At 51.0% G+C, this 22,933-nt stretch overlaps 1 protein-coding gene across 2 annotated transcripts in view; it reads right to left on the bottom strand.

Moving 5' to 3' along the window:
• Nucleotides 1–22,933, bottom strand: part of PTPN23 (protein tyrosine phosphatase non-receptor type 23) — a 1,404,706-nt gene that overhangs the window by 916,570 nt on the left and 465,203 nt on the right. For both annotated transcript variants that reach the window (XM_069645828.1, XM_069645827.1), the window contains exon 10: nucleotides 7,757–7,813. In XM_069645828.1, the coding sequence (XP_069501929.1) occupies nucleotides 7,757–7,813 (57 nt within the window). The remainder of the gene's footprint in view (nucleotides 1–7,756; nucleotides 7,814–22,933) is intronic.

The raw sequence follows: 22,933 nt of genomic DNA, 5'->3' as shown, positions 1-22,933 counted from the left end.
CCAATCAGCTACATGGGTGGCACATAGAGCAGGGTTTCTTATCACAGGTGTGTTCACATGTGCTGTTTACAAATGAGTCAGTCTTTCTGCAGCGGTGACCGACTCCAGCACTTCCATAGTTATTCTGTCTATACTGGCAGGGTTTTGGGTCCCCACCTTCACAGTGGCCATTCTGTAATTATCCTAGGTTATATGATGAGATCTCAAGAACTTTCCCTACATTTTGGATACAACTGCACTGAAAGTATGATAGTGGCTTAGGTCTATCCTGGCTGGGGAAATCCCTTTAAAAAGAGACAGAGGGAGGCCACCAAGGGGGCGCACAGGCAATGGCAGCCTGATTGCGGAGCTCCCGCCGAAGCTGGGCCCATCCAGGGGATTGAGCCCCCCCCCCCCCCCCCCGGAAACCCCCCAACAAGTAACGTGCGGCGGGAGCTGGCGACCCCCTAGGGACGCCCCCGCCCGAAGAGATGGCCCTCCAGCGCCAAGCGGAACCGGAGAACCACGAGTGCCGGAGCGCGAACGGGACGGCGTCACGTCTGCCAGCACGGGGAGCGATGGATCCCTCCGCGGCTCGGGAGCCAAGGTGAAGAGCGGGGTTCCCCCCCAGGCCTAGGAGGTGAAAGGCGAGTGTCGGGGGGACGGAGCTCCCTGTGCGGGCCCCGGCGGCGACCCCCCCCGACCTCGGGGGGAGGAGACGGACTCCTTCCAGGCGCTGCTCCGGACACAGCGGCAAGGCGGTGCGGGCCTGTGGAGGCGACGCGGGAGGCCGGGCCCCGCCAGAAGAGGCCCAGGGGAGGACGCTCGCCAGCGACGCTTCAACTCGGGTGGGGGGCGGAGTCGCTCCCCCCACGAGAACCGAGGCATCCACCTTCCACGCCAGCCAGATCTCCCCACCCTGGATCACAACAGTGGCCCCCAGCCAGAAAGCGGGCAGTGCAGATCCCCACGACTGTGGGCATCGCAGGGGTAGACCCCCAGGACCGCCCGGACCGAGAATCCCGCTGGACAAAGGAGGCCCCCGGGAACACTGCCCCAGGGGGAATCAGTGGACCGGCAGCCCAGGTGAGAGGCCCCCGCTCCTGGTAAAGCGGGGCGAGTGCCCGCCTGCGGGGCTGACCCACCATTCGTAAGGGCTAAAGCCCACACCCCGGAGACATCCACAACACCATGGGGCCAGGTCAGCGCAGCACAACTCCAGGGGCCCACAGGGCCACGACACTCCACACAGCTGGGAGGCATTGATCACTTCAGATCTGAAGGGGGACCCCATGACCACGCTGCTCAAGGGCATTGGAACACACCTCTGTCGTCCCTCGCATCATAGGGCCCCAGGCCCACCCTGATCACGCAAGAGGCCCGCGAACCAGGTGAGAGGCCCACGTCCTCAGCTGGCGGGGCGAGTGCCCGCCTGAAGGACTACCCCACACCCCGCAGGTGACAATCCATCGCCTACAATCCCCATCGGAGCGACGCACTACGGACTGGTCCCGGGACGGCACGGTGCTCTCCCTAAAGGCCCCTCGGACCGCAGCGGATCAGTAACACCCCATGAGCTGGAAGAAGGCCCTACAAACGTTTCATTTCCAAGAAACAGAGAACTCCACGAGGTCCCCGGCGCCTCCGGAACCATGTCCCACGCTGAATCCAAGGACCAATCCGCAGCGGCGATGGAGAGGGGCTTCGCCTCCATCCTCCAGGAGATTAGAGAAATGAGATCCGACATTGCCCAGAAGTTAGAGAAACTGGACCAAAGGGTAGACAAAATTGAGGACAGAGTCCCACAAGTAGAAAACTATCAATCGTCCTCGACATCCCAGGAAATCCAATTCGATACACGGCTGGTGGCTCTGGAAAAGAGAGACGAAGAGAACCAGGATTATGGACGACTATGAAAATAGGGAAAGGCGGAACAATCTAAGGTTCTTTGGGATCCCGGAGACGGAGGGCGAGACGGAGAGGGAGTTGACCCGAGTGGTGAGAGACATCATCACCCTCCTGTTCGCAGAGGAAATGACGACGGAACTCATGTTCGACAGGGTGCACAGGGCTGGGGGAAGATCGGGGAGCCCCAGATCGGTCCTAGCTCGTTTCCACTACTACACGGAGAAGGCTAAGGTTCAGGAGGCGGCGAGGAAGGCGGGGGTGATAACTTATAACGGCGCACAAATCACCATTTTTCAAGACCTTTCAGCTTATACCCTAGCTAAGCGAAGGATGTGCCGCCCCCTGACACAACAACTGAAAGAGAAGGGCATCCGATACAGATGGGGATATCCCTTCTCTCTGTCCTTCGAATACCAAGGCCAACGCACAACGCTGGTATCGGAAGAAGACATTAAGGGCGCTATTCAAGACTATGTGGAAGCACCCACCCCCCGGAGGGGACCGGTGGGTCCGGAGGCGCTCAGCAGGGGCACCCCCGGGCAGCCCAACTCCAGAAGGAGAAAAACCGGCGCGAGGAAGTTCAAGAAACTGAACACTCCACCAACACCAATGGAAGACGACCGCGCCGACTCAGAGGGGTGACACCTGCAACCCCATGCAGATCACTGAGATCGAAAAACAGGAGGACCCTGGGGTCGCACTGTTCGCTGCACCCCCTCGAACTGCAAGTATATGGGAGCTTAGGGGGGGTAAACAACTGTGGGAACCGGGGGTAGTATCCGGGAGAGTGCCCAAACGGAGAGACTCGGGGGAGAGTCGAGATGGGGGGGGGGCTCACGTTAACGAGATTTGTAAGTGAAGCCTGGCCGGGGGGATCCGGCTGGTGGTCCAGCCAATAATCCAGGAATGGAAGAACTACATGGCTGGACGCCGGGGAGGGGGGTGGGGGGTTGTTTACAAGTTGGGGGTTTTAGGGCGGGAAAAGTGTTCAGGGGTAAATTGGGAAAACGTTTCAAAGAGGCCCAAACAAAAAAACACAGTAAGCAGGGTGGGAGCGACCATGCGACATCGGTGACCAAGGGGAAAGGTGACAGCGGCTATGGCTGATGACCGACCGGCCCTGGGGGTGGGGACCCTAAACGTACGGGGCTTGAACACTCCCACGAAAAGATCCCTAATCAGCAGAGAGTTTAGGAGGGCAAAGCTAGATCTACTTTTCGTGCAGGAAACACACTGGGCGAGGGGGAGGGAGCCCAGGTTGCGGGGAGGCGGAATCGAGGAGGTTTTCCATGCATCCCATAAAGGAAAGAAAAGAGGGGTTGCAATTCTGATCGCCGAAGGGTTGGGTTTCGAAAAAGACTCCGTCCTGAGGGACCCCGAAGGCCGCTTCCTCTTCGTATGAGGCTCCCTACAGGGATCGCCCATAACCTTGGCGGTAATATATGCCCCAAATGAGAGCCAGGCCCAATTCTGGGAGGGAGTGGGGGAAAGGCTGAAAACCTTTGTCCAGGGCCCACTGGTGGTGGGAGGCGACTTCAATATGGTCCTAGACCCATCCAGAGATAGACAAAGGGTGGGTCCACCAAACCCCAGATCTGCTGGAGACGCCTCTGCACGCTGCTTTCAGAGGGTAAATGAAGACCTGAACCTGGCGGATACTCTACCTACCCCACCGGCAGGGACTCCCTCTTTCTCGTACCATTCCTCTGCCCACAAAGCCTTCTCAAGGATAGACTATATCCTCGTGGATGTGGTACTCCGACCCCACATAGCGGATTACAGGATAGACCCCGTCCCCTGGTCGGACCACGACCTGGTTAGGGTCACCCTGGCAGGGGACTGGTGTAGAGAACGGAGGGGACGTTGGAGATGCAACAACGCCATCCTGAGGGACGAGGTACATGCCCAGACTGTCCTGGATGCCGTTACAGAGTTTTTCGAGCTCAATGACAATGGGGAGGTGGGGACGCACACCCTCTGGGACGCCTTTAAGGCGACCCTAAGAGGAGTGCTCATAAAAATAGGTTCCAGACAGAAGAGGGAAAGGGAAACCCAGGAGAGGATTTTGAGGGAAAAAATAGCTCATCTCCAACCGGGGGGCTCCCCGGCACTGACCCTGGAGCGAGACCGCGTGGCCGCCCTGGAGGACTATAGGCTCCAGTTGAAGGATCTTCTCCTCCACAAAACGGAGAAGAGCCTCCAAATGGTTAAACAAAAATATTATGAGAAGGGGGACAGGGCGGACATGATCTTGGCCTGGAAATTGAGGGAGGTCCAGAGAAGCAGTTTGGTGAAGAAGGTGAGGGATAGCAGGGGAACACTAGGCTGTGACACCCCCCCACATTAGCGAAGCCTTCCGCCAATACTACGAATCACTATATGCCTCTGAATATGACGGTGGCGATGCCCAAATTGAGGATTTTCTCAGGTCCATACAGATACCGTCCCTTTCACGGGAACTGGCAGAGGGGCTGGAGGGTCGGGTGAGCGAGGAGGAGGTGGAGAAGGCGATCAGCGGGATGAAGGTGGGGACCTCCCCGGGGGAAGATGGCTTCTCGGTCTATTTTTATAAGAGGTTCCGGTCCTCCCTGTCTCCCTATCTGGCGAGGGTCTTCAACATGGTTTTGGAAGGGGGCACCCTCCCCGACTCCATGATGGGTGCCATTATAGTGGTCCTCCCCAAGGATGGTAAAGACCCAAGCGAATGCTCGTCCAACCGACCCATATCACTGCTCAACATCGATGTCAAAATCTTGGCCAAGGTGGTGGCTAGGCGAATGGAGGGGATAATGCAGAAGTTAGTCCATGGGGACCAGGTGGGGCAGACAGGGATCGGATAATATCCGCAAAACTATAGACTTGGTACATTTCGCCCAAAACTCAAATCTCAATGCTTGTATACTGTCCCTGGACTCGGAAAAAGCTTTCGACAGAGTAGAGTGGAGATACATGATTCTCCTCCTCCAACGAATGGGCTTTGGGACACACATCCTGAGCTGGGTGGCTGCCCTATATAGAGCCCCCTCCGCAAGAGTCCAGGTGAATGGAGTGCTGTCAGAATCTTTCCCCCTCACCCGAGGGACTAGACAGGGCTGCCCCCTATCCCCCCTAATATATGTCCTCACAATGGAGGCCTTGGCCATAGCGGTCAGGTCCCACCCAGACATCAAGGGCATAAGAAGGGGAGAAGTGGAATTCAAACTCTCCCTGTTTGCCGATGACATCCTGGCATACCTGGTGGACCCGGGCTCTTCGCTTCCCCCCCTCCTGTCCCTGGTCAGCTCATTCGGGCGTTTCTCAGGCCTGAAGATCAACACTGCTAAGTCTGTCCTCCTTCCAATGCGCCTTGTGGACCCAGTGCTAGACCCCCTGACCAGGTTTCACGGGATAGCTGTGGGAAAAAACACCATAAAATACCTGGGTGGCCTCCTCACTAGGGACTTATCAAAACTGGGAGCCTCCAATTACGAGCCCATGCTGTCCGAGATAGCCTCTGACTTGAGGAGATGGGGAGGAATGATCCTCTCGTGGTATGGTCGGATGACGTCAGTTAAAATGAACATTCTGCCCCGGCTTTTGTACCTCTTTACAGCCCTCCCTACCCGGGTACCCGCTCAAACCTTCATAGATCTGCACAAGGGGGTCCGAGATTTCATTTGGCAGGGGAAAACCCCACGGATTGGTAGGGCCACCCTAACGCTTCCAAGAGAGGAGGGGGGATTTGGATTCCCAGATTTCCAATTGTACTATCACGCAGCACAACTGCGGGTCCTCCTAGAACATATGAAGGAAGGCTTGCAAACATACTGGTCATATTTGTAGGACATGGACGTCCACCCCCTTAAGGTCTGCGACCTCTTGTGGGCCCCCCGCAAATCAATACCGAAACAAGTACTATCTCACCCGACCCTGGGCGTTCTCTGGGACGTCTGGAGGGAGTGTCCCCGAACAGCCCATCTTTCCTCCTGGCCGTCCCCCATGACCTCCTTGTGGGGGCCCCCCCTGAAACTGGGCAGTAGAGGGTTCGGACAATCCCAGCGTTGGTCCGATGCGGGACTGGAATGGGCAGGCCAGCTATTCAAGGAGGGTGAATTCCTGAGTTACGAGGAGCTCCGGGAGGGAATGGGAGGCGGGACCCTCTCCATTTTTTAATACCTCCGGCTTAAGGGTATCCTCAACAATCCTGCATGGGGCCCAAATCTGCGGAGGCAACTAACTCCCTTCGAGAAACTCCTTGACTTAGCAACCTCCAGAAAGGGAGCTGTCTCCAGTATATACACAGTCCTAAACACCCATGACCTTCAGGCTAGGAGGGGCTTCAGGGTCTTTTGGAACGATCTGGCGGGGGAGGAGATATCAGAGGATGCCTGGTTTCGTATTTTTAAGATATCGTTTCATGGCTATCTTTTCACTGCGGATATGGAACATAACTTTAAGATCCTGCAGGGGTGGCACAGGGACCCGGCAAAACTCTCGAAAATGTTCGCAGGGGTATAACCAGAATGCTCGAGGGGCTGTGGCCAGACAGGGTCTAGAGGTCATATGTGGTGGCTATGTCCGAAGGTGCAGACCTACTGGGAATCAGTGAGAGACTGGATAGCGGAGGTAACGGAGGTCCCTCTGCCCCTCGGCCCGTTGACCATGCTGCTGGGCCTCCCCCCGGAGGATGCGGAAATACACCGGTACCCAAGGATGTGGGAAACTAGGTTGAGAGCGGGCAGAGTGGCCCTAGCCCAGAGGTGGAAGAGCCCGGAAACCCCTTCCAAAGAAGTTTGGATGAAAAAACTTAAGAATATGTTTTTGATGGACAAATTGACCGCCCTGGTAAACAAGGACTCATGCTCATTCCTTGCTGACTGGTATGGGGTCCAGCAGACATGGGGATGGGATGTACATTAGTCCCGGGATCGTTCCCCCAGACAGTCGGGGAGGGGTCGCCTCGGAGAAAGACAACACCCAACGGGGGGTCCCCGCGGGGCAGGACGACGTCGGCCTCAAGCCAGCAAGGGAGTTGGTCACACGTTGCGGTGCTCCAAAGAACTAGAAAAAGATGTGAAAGTTTGGTCTCTTTACTGTTGTCCTGTTTGGTTTGGACAAGGGGGGGGAGGGGGGGATTGGGGGTACTGTGATACCCTTTTTTCTACTGTTTGATCTTCAAAATGCCAATAAAAACTAAAGTTTAAAAAAAAAAAAGAGATAGAGGCATGTTCTAGATCCCTATGATAAACCCATATCAAATGGCTGAAGCATGGTGGATTAGGCCAGAGAGATGCTCCCCACAATGCCCCAGGCCAAAATTGCATAGCAGGTGGAAGCCCCCTGGCCCTCCCCACCACAATAAAGCAACAGATGTATTCCCAGGGGCAAACTCCAAAAAGGGAGGCAACATGGTATTATTCTCTGTGGGGAGGACCCAACAGCACTGTCTGCAGCACCAAGGTAGGAATTATCCCTACAGGTGGTTCCTTGGTAACAGGAGCCACCTCATTTCTATAACCCCCTGCAAAAGATTGCCCTGGCATGGAATGAGTTTCTATTTGTGGCACTTACTGATGACATTTTGGAAAAACCTAGCATTGGGGTGTGCAAATGCCATGACAAGAAATGTGTAGATTGCACTACATGCCAAATCACATGTTCACATTTAAAGATTGAAAATTCAGTACAGAGGATTACACAATAGATCCATTACACAAGGTTACAATTTCATAAATGAGGACAATTACTTTTAAAGGCTTTTTTTTAAAAAAACAGTATGTAGTGCTTCTATCAGTTTTCTAGGAATCGAAGGGTAGTAATCTTAATTGCAGGGATGGCATTCAGCAGTTCTACAGATAGACTAGAAAGCTGCGACAGACATCAGTCTTACCTTCGCCTGCTTGATGGCTTCATTCAGTTTATCCAGGGCGCTCTGAAAGTAAGCAACCTGTAAAGAGAAGTTGGTGAGTGCTAGGAAATAACATTAACTTCTTCTGAATATCCAACAATAGCATGCACTGCAGCAATTGTAAATGCAGTGAAATTACAAGGTTCAGGGCATTAGGTCAAAAGGTTGAAAAGCTGAGTGCTGTGATTGTGGAGACGACAACAGGGGTGTCACTCCACACACAGCCCAGAGCATCTGTGTAAATATTGAGCTTTAAAGACTTCTAGAAACATAGACCCCTGGTCATAGCGTGACCTTAAGAGACTGAGTGGGACACTGTTTCCAGTCGGTATACTTTTAACATATTAATACATTGTAGAAGTTAATTCCATTGTACTACAAGGCCAGAATAGGAAAATATTACCTTCACAGTGATTCAGATACTCTTAGTTTGTGATATGCCTCTTTCATACATAGTAAGCTAAGCCTGAACTGCATTTTGGATGGGGGGGAAAAAAGGTTTCACCACCTTGTTACACATGCCTCTGAATGCTTGCCTAGTCAAAACACTTCTTCGAGTGCACCTTCCACCTGTGTTGTCAATTTCATTTTGTCTGTTCAGAGGGCCGTGTATAAAAAAAAATTAAATTAAAAATTTAAATTGCATTTAGGTGGCATTACATATGTTTTGTGTGCTTTGATTGCTATTCCAGTGCATCCGCCTATTGCTTCCCTTGGCTACTAGGCGCCTGGCGAGTTTGTGCTCGTACTGTGCTGTGCAGCCCCATCTCTTTCTTCCTCCTTTCTTCCACCACTATGGCACTCACCATCGCCCCTAACTTCTCTAACTGCTATACTATGACCTATTCTCCCTCTCTCACAAAGGGCCTGATCATGAGTTGGGCAGTAACCCTTAAATGTGGCGGTAACAGTGCTACCGCCGCATTTAAGGGTCCGCCCAATCTAGAGTCTGCTGTGTTTACCACCAGCTCAGAGCTGGGGGTAAACACGCCAGAAAAGGCCCATTTTCAGCGCACTTACTGCCGGCAGTATTATTGCGTGATAATTGTGCTGAAAATTCCCAATGGGGACTAACAGCGGCCAACCCGTGATCCGGCTGTAATACTGCCGGACAGTTGGGCGCTAACGCCAATAACGTTGGATGGTATCCCAGTGGGGATACTGCCCAACTTGTGATCAGGCCCAAAGTCTGAAAGAAAAAAGCTTTAAAAATATATCCTGACCACTAAGCCTGGCCTACCCATCGCAGACATCCATGCATGCAGGTTTTCAAAAGATTTGAGTGCAGATAAAAGGGTCAGATTTAGAGGATCCTAAAGAGAGGACACCAGAATCAATACCATATACTGAGCAACCGCCAGAACGATCGCGCAGTACAGAGGATACATCTCTGCCATATGTATGAAGGTTAAGATCATTACCGAGAAGGAAACAAATGGGCGAGGCCAGTTCTGCTGTGAATAAAAGGAGTGTAGGTACATATGATTATGAATCAGGGTTTAAGCAATTCCCATTATTGGAGAAGGGGGGAGGACGACCACAATATATAACATGGCCGCAGATGGATAAGGATAATTTAAAGGTGTAAATTGCCGAGTTTAACTTCCGGTGCAGGAAAATTGATTTATGAATTAGAAAGGATGACATCAGGAATGACGTTAGCCATAGGGACATAAAAGGGCTGCTACCGGCTATTCTAGGGCAGAGAGACGATGACATTTGGAAGCGAGCAGGATATGCAGGTCTGACTGCGCAAAACACAACACATGATGATGTGTCATTTAATAATTGCAGAGCAGACGTGTGGCGAGCGCCCAGAGTACAATAACCCGATGCATCAGATGCGGGTGTGATTAGGAGTAGGAAAACGGGAGAGGATGAAGATCCTATTGTTTATATCCAAGATATTCAGGACAGATGAGGCAGGAGACGTGTGAACCTTGGGATAAACCGGTAGCATTACTTTACCAGAACTGCCAGAGCCAGTGCAAAGGCAATTGAAGAAAGAGGTGGGAATGGAAGACAAGCCATGGCCAGAGATAGAATTGACAATCTTGCATCACTGCCAATTAATGCAGGAAAAAAATAAGAAGAAAGCTGAGAATAGAAAGCATGAGGAAGCCAAGTTAGTTCAGAAGAAATTATCTAAGATAGCCATTCAGGGAGCTGCACTGACATGCAACGAAGGAGGGGTGACACAGGAGGTACAGTTAGGGCAACAAAACACTGGATATCCCGTAGATCAGAGCGGGCACAATTTTTGGCTAAGAGGAAGAGGGAATGGTTTTAGAGGAATCGGACCAGGTGGATTTTAAAACTCTCAGGGAAGAGGAGAATGTAATGGTAGCCACAGCAATGCTGGCATTGTGGTAAAATCGGACATATACCGAGGACATGCAGAAGCAGAGGAAGCATGCAACAGAATTGGCAAGCTCCAAGAGTGGGCATGGGTCATACTCAACAATATAATGCAGAATCACAGGAATATTATGCCCAAGATCACACATATGCTCAACCATATGCACCACATGTCCAACAAATGCAGCCAGCACTGCTGCAAATACAATCGCTGCAAGTGCAACCACAGCAGGCACCCAAGAAAACACAAGCACAACCGCAGCAAACACAGGTACAACAGGCTATGGTACCACAATGGAACATGACTTCAGGAACGCAGCAGGCACCCTCACCTAAAATGGCAAATGTAACTGATAGCAGGAAATCCTTTCACAGGGACGGGGATGAATTTATATCCACAATAGGACAGCCCACAGAGTGACGATGTGTTCAGTACTATAAGCGACACCAGACCCCCAAGAGGAACCAAGGGTCAAGGTGCTTATAGGAGGCAAGATATTTTAATTTTTAGTAGACACTACTCGTTCCTATGTCCGTGAGGGACAATACCCAATGTCAGGTATTGCCATGAATGCTCAAGGGTTCTCTGGGGCAAAGAATTGAGTTCCTTTTGCAGACGAATTGCCAATTTCTATAGGAGAACATGCCATGTCAATGCCATTATTATACTCTAGGCAGACGCCAATTAATATACTAGGACGTGATTTAATGACAAAGCTTATCATGATATCTTTTACTGACAAAGGGATAGTGTGCTCTTCTCCAGGGATACACTATATGGGAGAGTATCCTATCCTATCCTATGAGAGAGTTTATATTAGCCTTTACAGGTCAGAAGGCATTACGAGGAGTACCTTTATATACAGAAGTATTTTTGTATGGAGTGACTATTTTGTTATCTTGGTTACCAAGGTTGGATGGTAAAATATTGCGAATACCCAATGAATTTTTGTTTAGGCCAGAAATTCCCATGGACGATGAGGAAGGGCATATCATTCACATAGAATTAGAATCAGCAGTAGTCGGAGAAGAAAGGGTGATGCTGCATGGAACAGATGAGGGCAGAGGATGGAGAACGATGATAGCCCTCAGTCAAGGATACAGTCTGACTGATTTGACAAACAAAGAATTGCTTAGAGATTACTATTCCGATGATTTAACTAGTGTTTTTTAAAATCACTTATTAGATTAAAGTGAATATAGAAAGCCGCAGAGAATGGCATTAGTAAACAGACAAATGCCATTTTTTCAGGAAGACTTGGAGAAAGTGCCAGATATTTTGTGGACCAAGAGCCCATATGTTGTAGGTCTCTTAAATAGGATATGGGCAGATACAATTAAATTAAAACCAGGAGCTCTTACCACAAGCAAAACAATACCACATGTCTAGGGAGGCAGATGAAGATATATTTGAGACCATCTTCTCATTAATGAAGCAAGGCATATTCGTACCATCATATTCATGTAACACGGGCATGTACCCTGTCAAAAAATCAAAGAGGGAGGGGTGGAGTGTCATGGAGATTTATCCAGGACCTTAGCTCTTCAAACAATATAGTCTAAGCTGAGTTTCCTTTAGTTCCAAATCCTACAATAGTCTAACATTCCTTCTGCAGCCAAATATTTTACAGTTGTCGATTTAAAAAAAATGCATTCTTCTCCACTACCCTTCATTAAGACTCAAGATTTGACTTGCTTTTCGTATAGAACGATCCACTTGAAACACTCTTGTGAGTCCCCTTCAATTTTTAAGAGTTCTTGAGATAGACTTGAGTAATGTCCAACTCGAAAGTGCAATAATTCAGTATGTGGATGACATTTTGGTGTGTAGTGAGACAGAGGAAAGGTGCAGAGAAGACTCAGTTAAACTCATGTCTATACTCTCAGAGAAAAGATACCAGGTAGATAAGGAGAAATTGCAATATTGTCAAGGAGAAGTCTTGTATATAGGACAGTCAATCTCGCACAAGGGGAGAAAAGTGACATCTGAAAGAGCAGAGGCAATTATGAAAACTGTAGCGCCTAAAACAGTTAGGGAAATGCAGCAGTTTCTAGGTCTATGCAATTACTGCAGGGTCTGGGTTTTTGATTACAGTACATGTGTTCGACCCCTTTTAAAAGGACTTAAAGAGGCACGTAGATAAGAGTACAATAACATGGACAGATTAGATGACTAAATATGACTAAAGGATTTGAGGAACCGGAAAAAAAAAATCAGTACAGCCCCCAAATAATAGTGAAGATTTGTATTTATTCTCCTATTCAAATGGAGAAGACATGACAGCAGACACAAGACGACATTAGGACATGGATATAAACCATTGGCATACTATAATGGGATTTTAGATCCAGTAATGAAGGGACACCATCTCTGTGAGCAATCTTTAGCAGCTACTGCATTTGATAACGAAGGGGTGTTCATTAACGTTATTTGTAGAGCATGCATTATTTGCAATTTTAGAAAAACCCAAAAGCACATAGACTACACAAAGAGCATCAGGGTACGAGGCAATCATTTCTAACCCAGCGGTTAAAATTGTTAGATGTAAGACAGTGAACCCAGCAACATTTATAGCAGACCCAGTAGGAGAGGAGGACTATATATATAGGATATTTTATTTATATCGCGCTCATACGCAATGTTTCAGAGCGCGATCAAGCAAAGGGAGGGGAACAAGGGAGAACAAAATAAACAACAATCTTACTAGGCCCAGTGACATTAAGAACGCGCAAGTGCATGGAAAATGGAAAAAGCGTGCAAGGGGGAGAAGTGGAAAGTGCGGAACAGAGGAGAGAAAAGAAAAGATAAGTGCAGTAAATAAATAAACAAATCAAGGCAGTGGAAAGTGGTAGTGCAGCCAGCAAGTGGCAAGTGCAAGATTAGTGAGATAGTGTATATCTGATAAGTGCAGAAGATCAGTGGGGGACTGTATGGGTACAGATACAGAATCCCAGTGCAAGGGGTGGCCCTGAGGCAGTGCTGGAGGTAGGCAGGGTGAGCAGGTACCTGGGCCTGAAGATCAGCAGGGGCAAAGAGGAAGGTCTTGAGGTGCTTCCGGAACCAGAGATGGTTCTCCTCAAGGTTCAGGGTGGCCATGATTGTACAACGTACATTGAGAATTATAATAAAATCCCCCAAGTTAGAGAAAATGCTATTTGGGGTGCGGGGGTGGGTTGTTTTAATTCATGGTTCTTCAAAAAACGGACCAGACTGTTAGGCAGAAACCTGTGCAGTTCCCTCTGGGACCACTGCAAAAGATTTAAGACTACAGGTGTTTGGCAGTAAACCCACTTGGTAGCAGTCTGCACCACACAGATTCACTTGGTAGCTGTGGCTGAGCAGTCAGACTTCCCTCAAGAAGAGTTAGGCAGTATACAGAGTATTCACAATAGGTCAAAAGAACACAGTAGAACAAGCAAACACTGACCAGAGCTTGGTGTAAAAGAGAGATAATTATTTATTTAAAAACACATCTAATAAAACACACTGGCACTAATATCAAGCAGTTCAAAAACACGGTCACTAAAAGATATACACTCCCTTCAATGATTAGTTAGACAAGTCTTAAGTAAAGCAACACTTATTTTCAGACAGCGGTGAGCGCTTAACGAAGATGGCACTCTAATCAATCGGTTTAAAAGGGAGAGAAAGGCAGAGCAAAGATAGAAACAGATCCCAACACTTTCAGAAGAACACAGTAGGAGAAGAAGGCAGGTTAAAACCGTAAAGTCAAAGTTAACAAGGCCGGACCCACTTTAAGAGGCTCCGGTCGAAATGTGTCCAAGGTCACACGGTTTGAAGTGCCCAAAAGTCTCGCAATAAGTTCAGAAAGAGTTGGATCAAAAGGAAAGGGACCAGTTAGATGGTCAAGGCGGCCAGCCCAGTCCAGAAGGTTAAGGGATTATTATTACCTTGTAACAATCTTTAGAAAGGGAGGCCTGGCGGCCACGTTACCTTAAAATGGTCAGAATACTCCAGCGGGGGCAGTTGTTCCTGGCAGCGGGTGCAAGTCGGTGCTTCGTTCGGGGGAAGAGAGGATCTCGTCGGGGAGGAAAGCAGGAGTCCGTTGCACTTCCAGGGAAGAAACCAGCCGCAGAGTTCTCAATTAAAAGGAGCAGTCCTTTAATTTGCGGTCCAGTGGTAAGTGGCTATCTGGTTGCCGGGGTGCTTGGCACGGGCAATTCGACCACAAGACGTCCTGGGATGCGAGAAAAAGAAGTTAAACTGGTTGAGCCCACCAGTCAGGGGACGAAGACTCTCCAGCCGGGAGATCTTCTGTCGTTGGGAAGTGGTGAGTCGGTTCAGCAGGGCTCCACCGGTGGTGTCGTCGTAGCAGATCGGCTCAGCTTCTCCCTCGTCGGACTTTCAGGTCCTGTGGCGACTTCTGCAGTTCCAGTCCCAAAAGCCCTGCTTTTATGCAGCACACCCTCATTCACTCAGCCTAGCTGTCAATCAAACATGCTAAGTGGTGAGCCGGCCGGCTCACCACTTGGGCCAATCACACCAGAGTGCGACTTGAGTTACCAAGGTAACTCAGTCCAGGGTGCCTAAACCCCCTCCCACACCCCCTGTGGTACCCAGACAGAGTGGCACCACTTTTGGAGGCTTCTGTGGAGAAGCCCGCCAAAAAGTGGAACAAAGGGCTCGACCTTTGGTTTGGAGTTACAGAGGCTAACACAAATGCCATTTTAAAACAGAGTTCTGGCAGAAAATACCAACCGGTGAATTAAACCGGCAGTATGTTTGAGGCTATAAGAATTAAATAATTAAAGTTGGTAGCCTCGAACAATGGGAAAATCCCATAGAGATATATTCGCGGTCAAATATAAAAAGTAGTATCCACTGCCACCAGCCAAAACTCGATCAGGGGGGACTGAGACGTGCCCCCTCGAACAACAGACCCCGCGGCAATCGAATTGCCCCGACCAGTATGTCCACAATATGATGGTTTGTACTTGTTTCTGTTCATAATTTGGGACTAGCAAAGCCAATGGTGACTTTACATGCCCTGGGAGACAGTAGTCAGTCCCAGGGTATGGAGTCTATGTTGGGGGGGTCACTATGACACCCCTGTGTTACTGCACGGAGGGTGCTGTGTAACACACATAAAAACATACGAGACCCTATGGTGTAAAAGACCCCATAGCCCATGAAACACATTAACATTCAAAGGAACACCATAAATCATGTCCAAGAGTGAGCGAAAAAGAGTCTCATTCTTGGCAGGAGAAAAAAACAAACTCCAGAAATCCAGCAAAGCTGCTGGGGGACTCACTAGGTTAGGAAATTCAGCCTAAACAGAGAATTCTCCCTAACACAGACGACTGGGGAAAAGCATACGGGATCAGCGGTAGTAAAGCTGAATAGAAAAAGTGAATTTGAGGTTGCCTTTTGAGTTACTCAGCACAGGCTGCAGAATTAGTGACGCTCATCAAAGCACTGGAAAGCTTTGAGGATGTTGACGTGGCAGTGTACTCCGACTCCGCCTATGTGACGTGAACCGTGCACGCACGTTTGTCACGTTGGAAAAGGAATGACTTCCTCCACGCAGATGGCACTCCCGTGCAACATGTGGCCCTATTGGATAGGCTTATAGAATCATTGAGTCCTCCATTAACCCTAGCAATCGTAAAATGGTCAACACATTTCAAAACAAGCAGATTGAATTTTCTGCGGAAACAAAGTCGCAGACATAGAGGCTAAAAAAGTGGCCTATTTCCCATCCTTATTCCGTTTAGGGAAAGAAAATGTTCAACAGTTTTATGTCTTTATCTCGAATATTAAAGGCTGCACCAAAAAAATATTTTTTCAGCCGATGTTGGGAAGCCTTTAATATTCGAAATAGTTGAATTCCTCCACCAGCACCCCCTTACATACCAAAACACTCAAACACACAGACAGACACCATCCCCCAGCCCCCTCCCCACAACAAAACACTGTCCCCTTTCAAGCACACGCAAACACACACCTGTAACCAGTCTTTCCCCTGACGATCTTGGTCAGCCAGTCAGCCCGTGTGCGGCAGGGGCTTGACAGTTGAGATTTAGAAGGACCGCTCTGAGCATTCTCAAAGCGGTCTTTTTAAATAGTTTTTTCCGGCGATTCCAAGATGGCTGCCGGCTTAGTGTGACTGCGCTGATGAAGCTCCCCATAGCCTGAAGGCAAGGAGTTGGCCACCACCCCGCCAGCGGGCTAATAACACACTAAAGAGTACGTTTCGTGTTGCTGTGACCGGGGGAGTTGGAGGCGAGAAGTGCCGGCGGGCCGACCTCGGGAGTTTTAGGAGAGACGGCCGGCGGCTCTCAGCAGTCGGGAATCCCTGGGCCCGACCCCGGCAGGGGAAGAGGAGCTGTGAAGGCAGACCCCTACCTAGTGGAGGACCCACAGGGAGGCGGCCCCCGGAGGGGCTTAGGGTCTAGCGAAGAGTGCTCCGGTTGCGGAGCAAGGACACTGGAGCAGCGGAGAGGCGGCAGAGCAGCTAGAGCTGCGCCTCCTCGCTGTCTTTGGCAGGTGCCTCGGAGGACGGCGGAGTAGTTTCCCCAGGCCGGCGCCGCTGGCGGGAGGCTGTCTGTCCCGTGCGCTGCCCCCTGCGGGGGATCGGAAGGAGGGCCCGGGAGCCGTCTCCGGCTGGAGCAGGCATTGCCGGAGAGGAAAGGACACGGCAGAGGACGGTGAGTGCGGTGGCTCGGAGCTCCCCTAGAAGCTCCCGCGACCTAGGTCGCGCCCGGGAGAGTGAGGACCCCAGGGGCAGCCCGACAGGCCTAGGTGCCGGTCTGATCGGACAGGGGGGGAAGCCCCCCAGGAATGCAGCAGTGAATTGCGGAGATTGACTTTTGATGGCCCTGGTTCCCCCGGCCCGGGTGTTTGTGGGCGATTGGGGTGCGGCCCTGGGGCCCCCGCAGATGTAAGGCGAAAACAGGAGCGGAAGGACTTGGGCGACAGACCCCAGGTTGGGGGGGGGCCTAGAAGGTCACCCCAACGGTAAAAAGGAGTGCGGGAGAGCGAGCGGCCCAGTCGCTAAGGAGGCGGGGCCTATTGCAAAACGCAGCTTGGGAATCTGGCAAAGAAAACTGTTGTGGGGCTGGTGGGTGCCATGACTACGAAGGCCAAGGGAAAAGGAGCATGTACCCACCACAACGCGAGCGACATGTCTGGCACCCTCCGCTCTTTGTGGTCCCCACAGGACACTGGAGCAGGAGCAAAGAAGGACCAAGAGGGGGCAATGGACCACAACCCCTTGGAAACTGCGCAGGGGACCGCCTTGATGTCAAAGCAAGATTTCTTGGGCGAGGTACACAACTTGCAGACCAACCTTGCTAAGACGTTCCAGGACCAATTTCAGCTTATGAGAGTGGACCTGAACGAGGCCCTAGGGGAGATCCGGCAAGAAATGCGAGAACTGGGTGAAAGAACTGATCTACTGGAGAAAGGCCTTCAGGATGTGGATAAGGATACAACCGCCAATAGCGAAGCAATTGAAAGACTAGATGTGGCCACTCGGAACCTGGAGGCACAGGTCAAAGACTTGGAAAATAGATCCCGTAGGATTAACATCAGGGTGAAATTGTTGCCGGAATCGGTTAAGGACAAGGACCTAAAAGTAGTGACCCAGACCATCTTTGCGGAAATACTGGGAATTGACTCCCCGGAGCAGGTCGAGCTGGACCAGGTCCACAGGGTGGGGAGAGCTCCGAAAGGGGCAGCACCAAGGCCAAGGCCAGGTGATGTGTTGGCAGATTTTGCCAGGTACGCTCAGAAAGAGGCAGTCTTACGGATGGCACGGCAGAGGGAACCGATAACATATCAGGGCCAACAGATAGCTCTTTATCAGGATTTGGCGAGCAGCACATTAGTAAAAAGGAAACTGATGGGTCCCATCCTGAAGTTACTCAGTGGGAACGGCATCAGATACAATTGGACCTTTCCGTTCGGCCTAGTGTTTGAATGGGAGGGTTCGACAAAGCGCAACAGTACAGGAATGAGCTGACGGAGCTCCCCTAAAACAGGCGAGTTTAGGCCTAGGTTGAGGCCATGGGAATGGTCAACAGTAGGGGAAAAAGAAGGAGGCCTCAGAAGGGGGTCAGGTTATGCCCTTCGGGGACGACCAGGGAAGTGGTGTCAGGGGCCCAGGGGGATCCCTAAACGTCGGGTGTGACAGGGGTGGTGGGCCTAGTAAGGGTTCATTGGAACAGGAGGGGTGGGGGAGAGGAGCGACTAGCGGTGATCAGATCATCTTGGGACGAATAAGGGCAGAAGTGTCCGGGTGGGGGGGAGAAGGAGGGGGGAGGGTACAGACTCACCCTAAGTTGGGGTTGCAGGGTGGTGGGGGAGGCTGGGAGGGAACCACAGCTACCAACGGAAGCGGGCGAGCTTGGGAGGATGGCGGGACGGGGATGAGGAGGGTAGGGGAAAAGGGAAGTTTTTTGCACCCGCCCCGGGAGGAGTGGGGAGGTACTCCAATGGGCGATCCAGGGGTTGGGCGAATAGGTGGGCAGAGGAAGAGGCCAGGGGCCTTAACATAGCCTTTAAGTGGCTAATGCATAATGTGAGGGGGCTAAATTCCCCCCTCAAACAGAAAAAACTGGAGCAATTCACTAGGTCCCGTAAGCCAGATATGTTGGCGCTGCAAGAAACTCACCTGTTGCGGCAAGACCAAGACCGCCTGCGCTTGAAAGGCTTCCCACAGTTATTGTTCGCATCAGGCCCAACAAAGAAAGGGGGGGTAGCCCTGGCCTTCGGGAGAGGGATTAACTTTAGACTACAGGATATCCTTAGGGATAGGGACGGGAGATATATCATGGTCAGGGGGGAGATAAAGGGCTTGTGTTATACCATCGCTTCGGTGTATGGCCCTAATGCGGGTCAGGACCAGTTCCTGCGTGAAACCGAGTACCCTAGAGAACTTTGCGAGAGGGCAAGTGATATTGTTGGGAGATTTCAACCTTGCTTGGGATAGGGGGCGAGACAGGTCTCGACAAGAGAATGTGGCGGTGGCGCGGTTGTGTCCCCCCAATTAAAGGAAAGATGGGAGGATGCTGGGATAAGGGATGCATGGCGAGCTCTTCAGGGGGAGGAGGAGGGGTTTACCTTCCTTTCCGACTTCCACAAGACCCAGTCACGAATTGACCACATCTGGGTGTCTGCCAGCTTGCTGGGAAAAGTGAAGGCTGTAGAGGTGGGCCCTCTGGGGATAGCTGACCACAAGGTTGTTCAGATGACCATGCGTCTCTGGAGGCGATGGCCCGGGGTGTGGAGTTGGAAGTTTCCGGGGGAACTCTTGAGGGAGGAGATTGGGGACAAGATTCGGGATTTCTTTGAGAGGAACAATGGATCGGATACAAGTCAGAGTATGAGGTGGGACGCCTTCAAGGCGACCTTAAAGGGGGAGCTCATCGCTATGAAGGCGGAAAGGAGCAGGCAGCTGAGAGGTTTGGAGACTCAGCTGGAAAGAGATCGAGGCTGCCAGGGCACAGGTACGAGAGACCCCTACGAGGAAGGCCTACAGGGAGTATAGGCTGTTGGAGGGACAATTTGGGATCCTAAGGACTAAAAAAGCAGAAGAGGCCATGTTGAGGGTGAGGCAAGGATTCTACGCCAAGGCTAATAAAGCAGACTCGCTTCTAGCCCGCCTCCTGAGAGGACAGAGGGAGCAGAAGATTATAGCGGCCATCAAAGATGAGGGTAGGAGACTCAGGAGGGCTGAGGAGATACAGGGGAGACTAGTAGAGTTTTATGAAGCATTGTACTCTTCACAGGGCCCACACTTGCAGCCACAGAAAGATTTCCTGTGGAACCTGTCCCTCCCGAGACTATCTCGGGAGGAAAGTGAAGAGCTGGGCCGTCCCATCTCTGAGGACGAGATGCGGGCGGTCATCGCATCACTTCCGCTTAATAAGGCTCCCGGACCCGATGGCTTCCCGGCCTCCTTTTATAAAACTTACTCTCACCATTTGGTCCCGCATTTGACAAAATTATTCAACACGTTTCGAGGCGGAGGCGGGATCACCCCTACAATGGAGGAATCCAAAATTTCCCTTATCCATAAAGCGGGGAAAGACCCGGAGGACTGCACCTCCTACCGCCCAATTGCTCTTAGCAACACAAAGGCCAAAATGTTCACCAAAATATTGGCAAGGCGCCTGGAAAGGCATCTACCCTTGCTAATTCACCAAGACCAGGCAGGATTTGTGCTGGGAAGGCAAACCTCCGATAACATCAGGAGGGTGGCCCACCTGGTAGAGAAGTCCCGTAAGACGAACATTCCAGCGATCCTCTTGGCGCTCGACGCTGAAAACGCGTTCGTTCGGGCGGCGTGGTCGTTCTTATTTCAGGTGATGGCTAGAGTGGGCTTGGGAGCGGGGTTCATAAGCATGGTCGATGCCAATTATAAAAATCCTACGTCTCGTATTCTGGTGAATGGGGAAATGTCCAAGCCATTTAGATTGCGACCGGGGACAAAACAGGGGTGTCCCCTCTCTCCGTTGCTTTACGCAATATATCTGGAACCACTTCTCCAGGCGATATGGGAGGACGACGACAATCAGGGAATACCATTTGGGGGGGCCCAGCACAAGGTAGTGGCTTTTGCTGACGACATGCAGCTCACGCTGACAAATCCAAAGGTGTCCATCAAGGCCAGCATAGAGCTGCTTGCCAAATTTGGGGAAGTGTCTGGACTGCGTGTCAACCTACAGAAATCAGAGCTAATGAATCTGTCCTTAGGGGAGAGGGAAGCGAAAGAGACGAGGGCGATCTTTCCGTTTAAATGGAGTCCGGCTGGGCTGCGTTACTTGGGGGTCAGGATAACCCCCTCATTGGCGGGCTGGTTTGGGGCAAACTATGAGCCCATACTATTGGCAGTCAAAAAAGATTTCAGGAAATGGGATGCCCTGAGGATATCCTGGCTGGGGAGGGGGGCGGTTCTAAAAATGGTTATTCTTCCCCGTCTATTATATTTGTTTCAGGCCATCCCCTTATCGGTCCCGGAAAACTTCTTTAAAGAATGAGACCAAGAGGTTAAGGACTTTATCTGGGAGGGCAAGAAGCCGTGCCTGTCCAAGCATTTACTAACTGCATCTAGGGGAAGAGGGGGACTGGCTTTCCCTGATTTTCGACGCTATTACGAAGCTGCACAGCTCAGAGTAATCAGGGAATGGTTTTCGCTGGACTATCTCAAACACTGGGTAAAAATGGATAGAGCTGTAGCTCGGCATCATTTGGGGGAAGTATTGTGGCTCCCACGGAGGTTGAGACCGTCCCACCTTTACTTAAGCGCGATCACGAAGGGAGTGGTGGATAGCCGGGATAGGGCAGTGGTGAGGCAAGGAATTACGACCTTCCCCTCGCCGTTCACTCCGATCTTTAATAATGGGGACTTTACGCCGGGGGTGGAGGGAGGGCCGTTTCGAAAATGGGAGAGCGGGGGCTGTAGAACCCTGAGGGACATGTTCAACGGGGCAAGGGTTAAAACGTTCGAGGACTGCAAGCGGGAGTACGGGGTAGGTGAGCGGGAGAGACACTGATACTTCCAGATTTGGCACTGGGTAATGTCTGCAGAGGTGAGACCGGCCGCGACCCGGGATTTAACTCAATTCAAACGATTTCTACTAACGCACGAAGGGTCTAAGGGGCGAATAGCTGACCTCTATAAGCAATTAGAGCCCACAAGCTCGAAACCCTCCTGGCCGTACCTGAGTAACTGGGAACAGCAATCGGGAGTCAGTTTGGGGCATGAGGGCTGGGAGAGGCTGTGGAGACAGATCCCGAAGATGGCAAAAGCGGTACAATTACAGGTACAGGAGGCATGGTATAAGTACATATATAACTGGCATTATACACCCGGCCCGTCTGCACGAGATGTATCCGACCACGTCGGGGGGAGTGCTGGAGGGGATGTGGGGAAGAAGGTACTATGGCTCACATATAGTGGGATTGCCCCATGCTCAGGCCCTTCTGGAGCGATCTCGCACAGGCCCGCACCCAGGCTCTGGGGGAGTGCGACAGCCAGGACCCCCGGGAGATGCTCTCGGGTAAGGGTGGTCAGGAGGGAGAGGTGGGGAGGCAAGGACATACCAAGGCAAAAGTGATCTCTATTTTGGCGGCGATGGCTCTTGTCGCACAGAGGTGGAAGTCTCCCTCTATCCCTACAGAACAAGACTGGCTAATGAAAATGTGGGACATAGTCTCGATGGAATGGGCTACCTATGCAGCTAATAACAAGTTGGAGAAATTCTCAGCGGAGTGGGGAGAGACACAGGCCTATTTGAAAGGGGAATTCAGGGAACAATGGTGCCCTCAAAGACTCAAGCTATTGGATATCTATGGTTAAGGGGTGGGAAGGGGAATGGCTGGGGGGAATACCCATTGGTGCTGTGGATAGGGTTTGGCGGGGAGGGGGGGGTTTATCTTGGTTCTTTGTTTTGGCTTGGTTGTTTTTCCATGTGTATTATGATGAAAACAATAAAAAGAAGTTTTAAAAAAATAAGTTTTTTCCAATCTTTTTTTTAAAAGAGTCTTTTGACCTAGAACATGTTAAACAAATGACAGGACGATGCATGTGGTAAAGGAGGGCTTTAACATGTCTATTGTCCAGAAATAAAAGGTTGAGCTCAAAACAAGAAGAACAGGATGTATGGAGGAAGCGGGGGTGTTCTTTATACCCCACTGAGGCAATTTAGAGGCAGGATAGTACTGGAAAGCCAGTTAGGCCTCTCGCATTATTGCGAGTAGTGCTGGAGCAGCTTCACTACCCAGCACACACGACTCGAGAGAGTCTGGCTGCAACAATTGCAGAAGAATGG

The sequence above is a fragment of the Ambystoma mexicanum genome, chromosome 2p (genome assembly GCF_040938575.1).
Source record: "Ambystoma mexicanum isolate Mex_15411 chromosome 2p, UKY_AmexF1_1, whole genome shotgun sequence".
Lineage (NCBI taxonomy): Eukaryota > Metazoa > Chordata > Amphibia > Caudata > Ambystomatidae > Ambystoma > Ambystoma mexicanum.
Note: the sequence above shows the minus strand (reverse complement) of the source record. Positions and strands in the feature narration are given on the sequence as shown.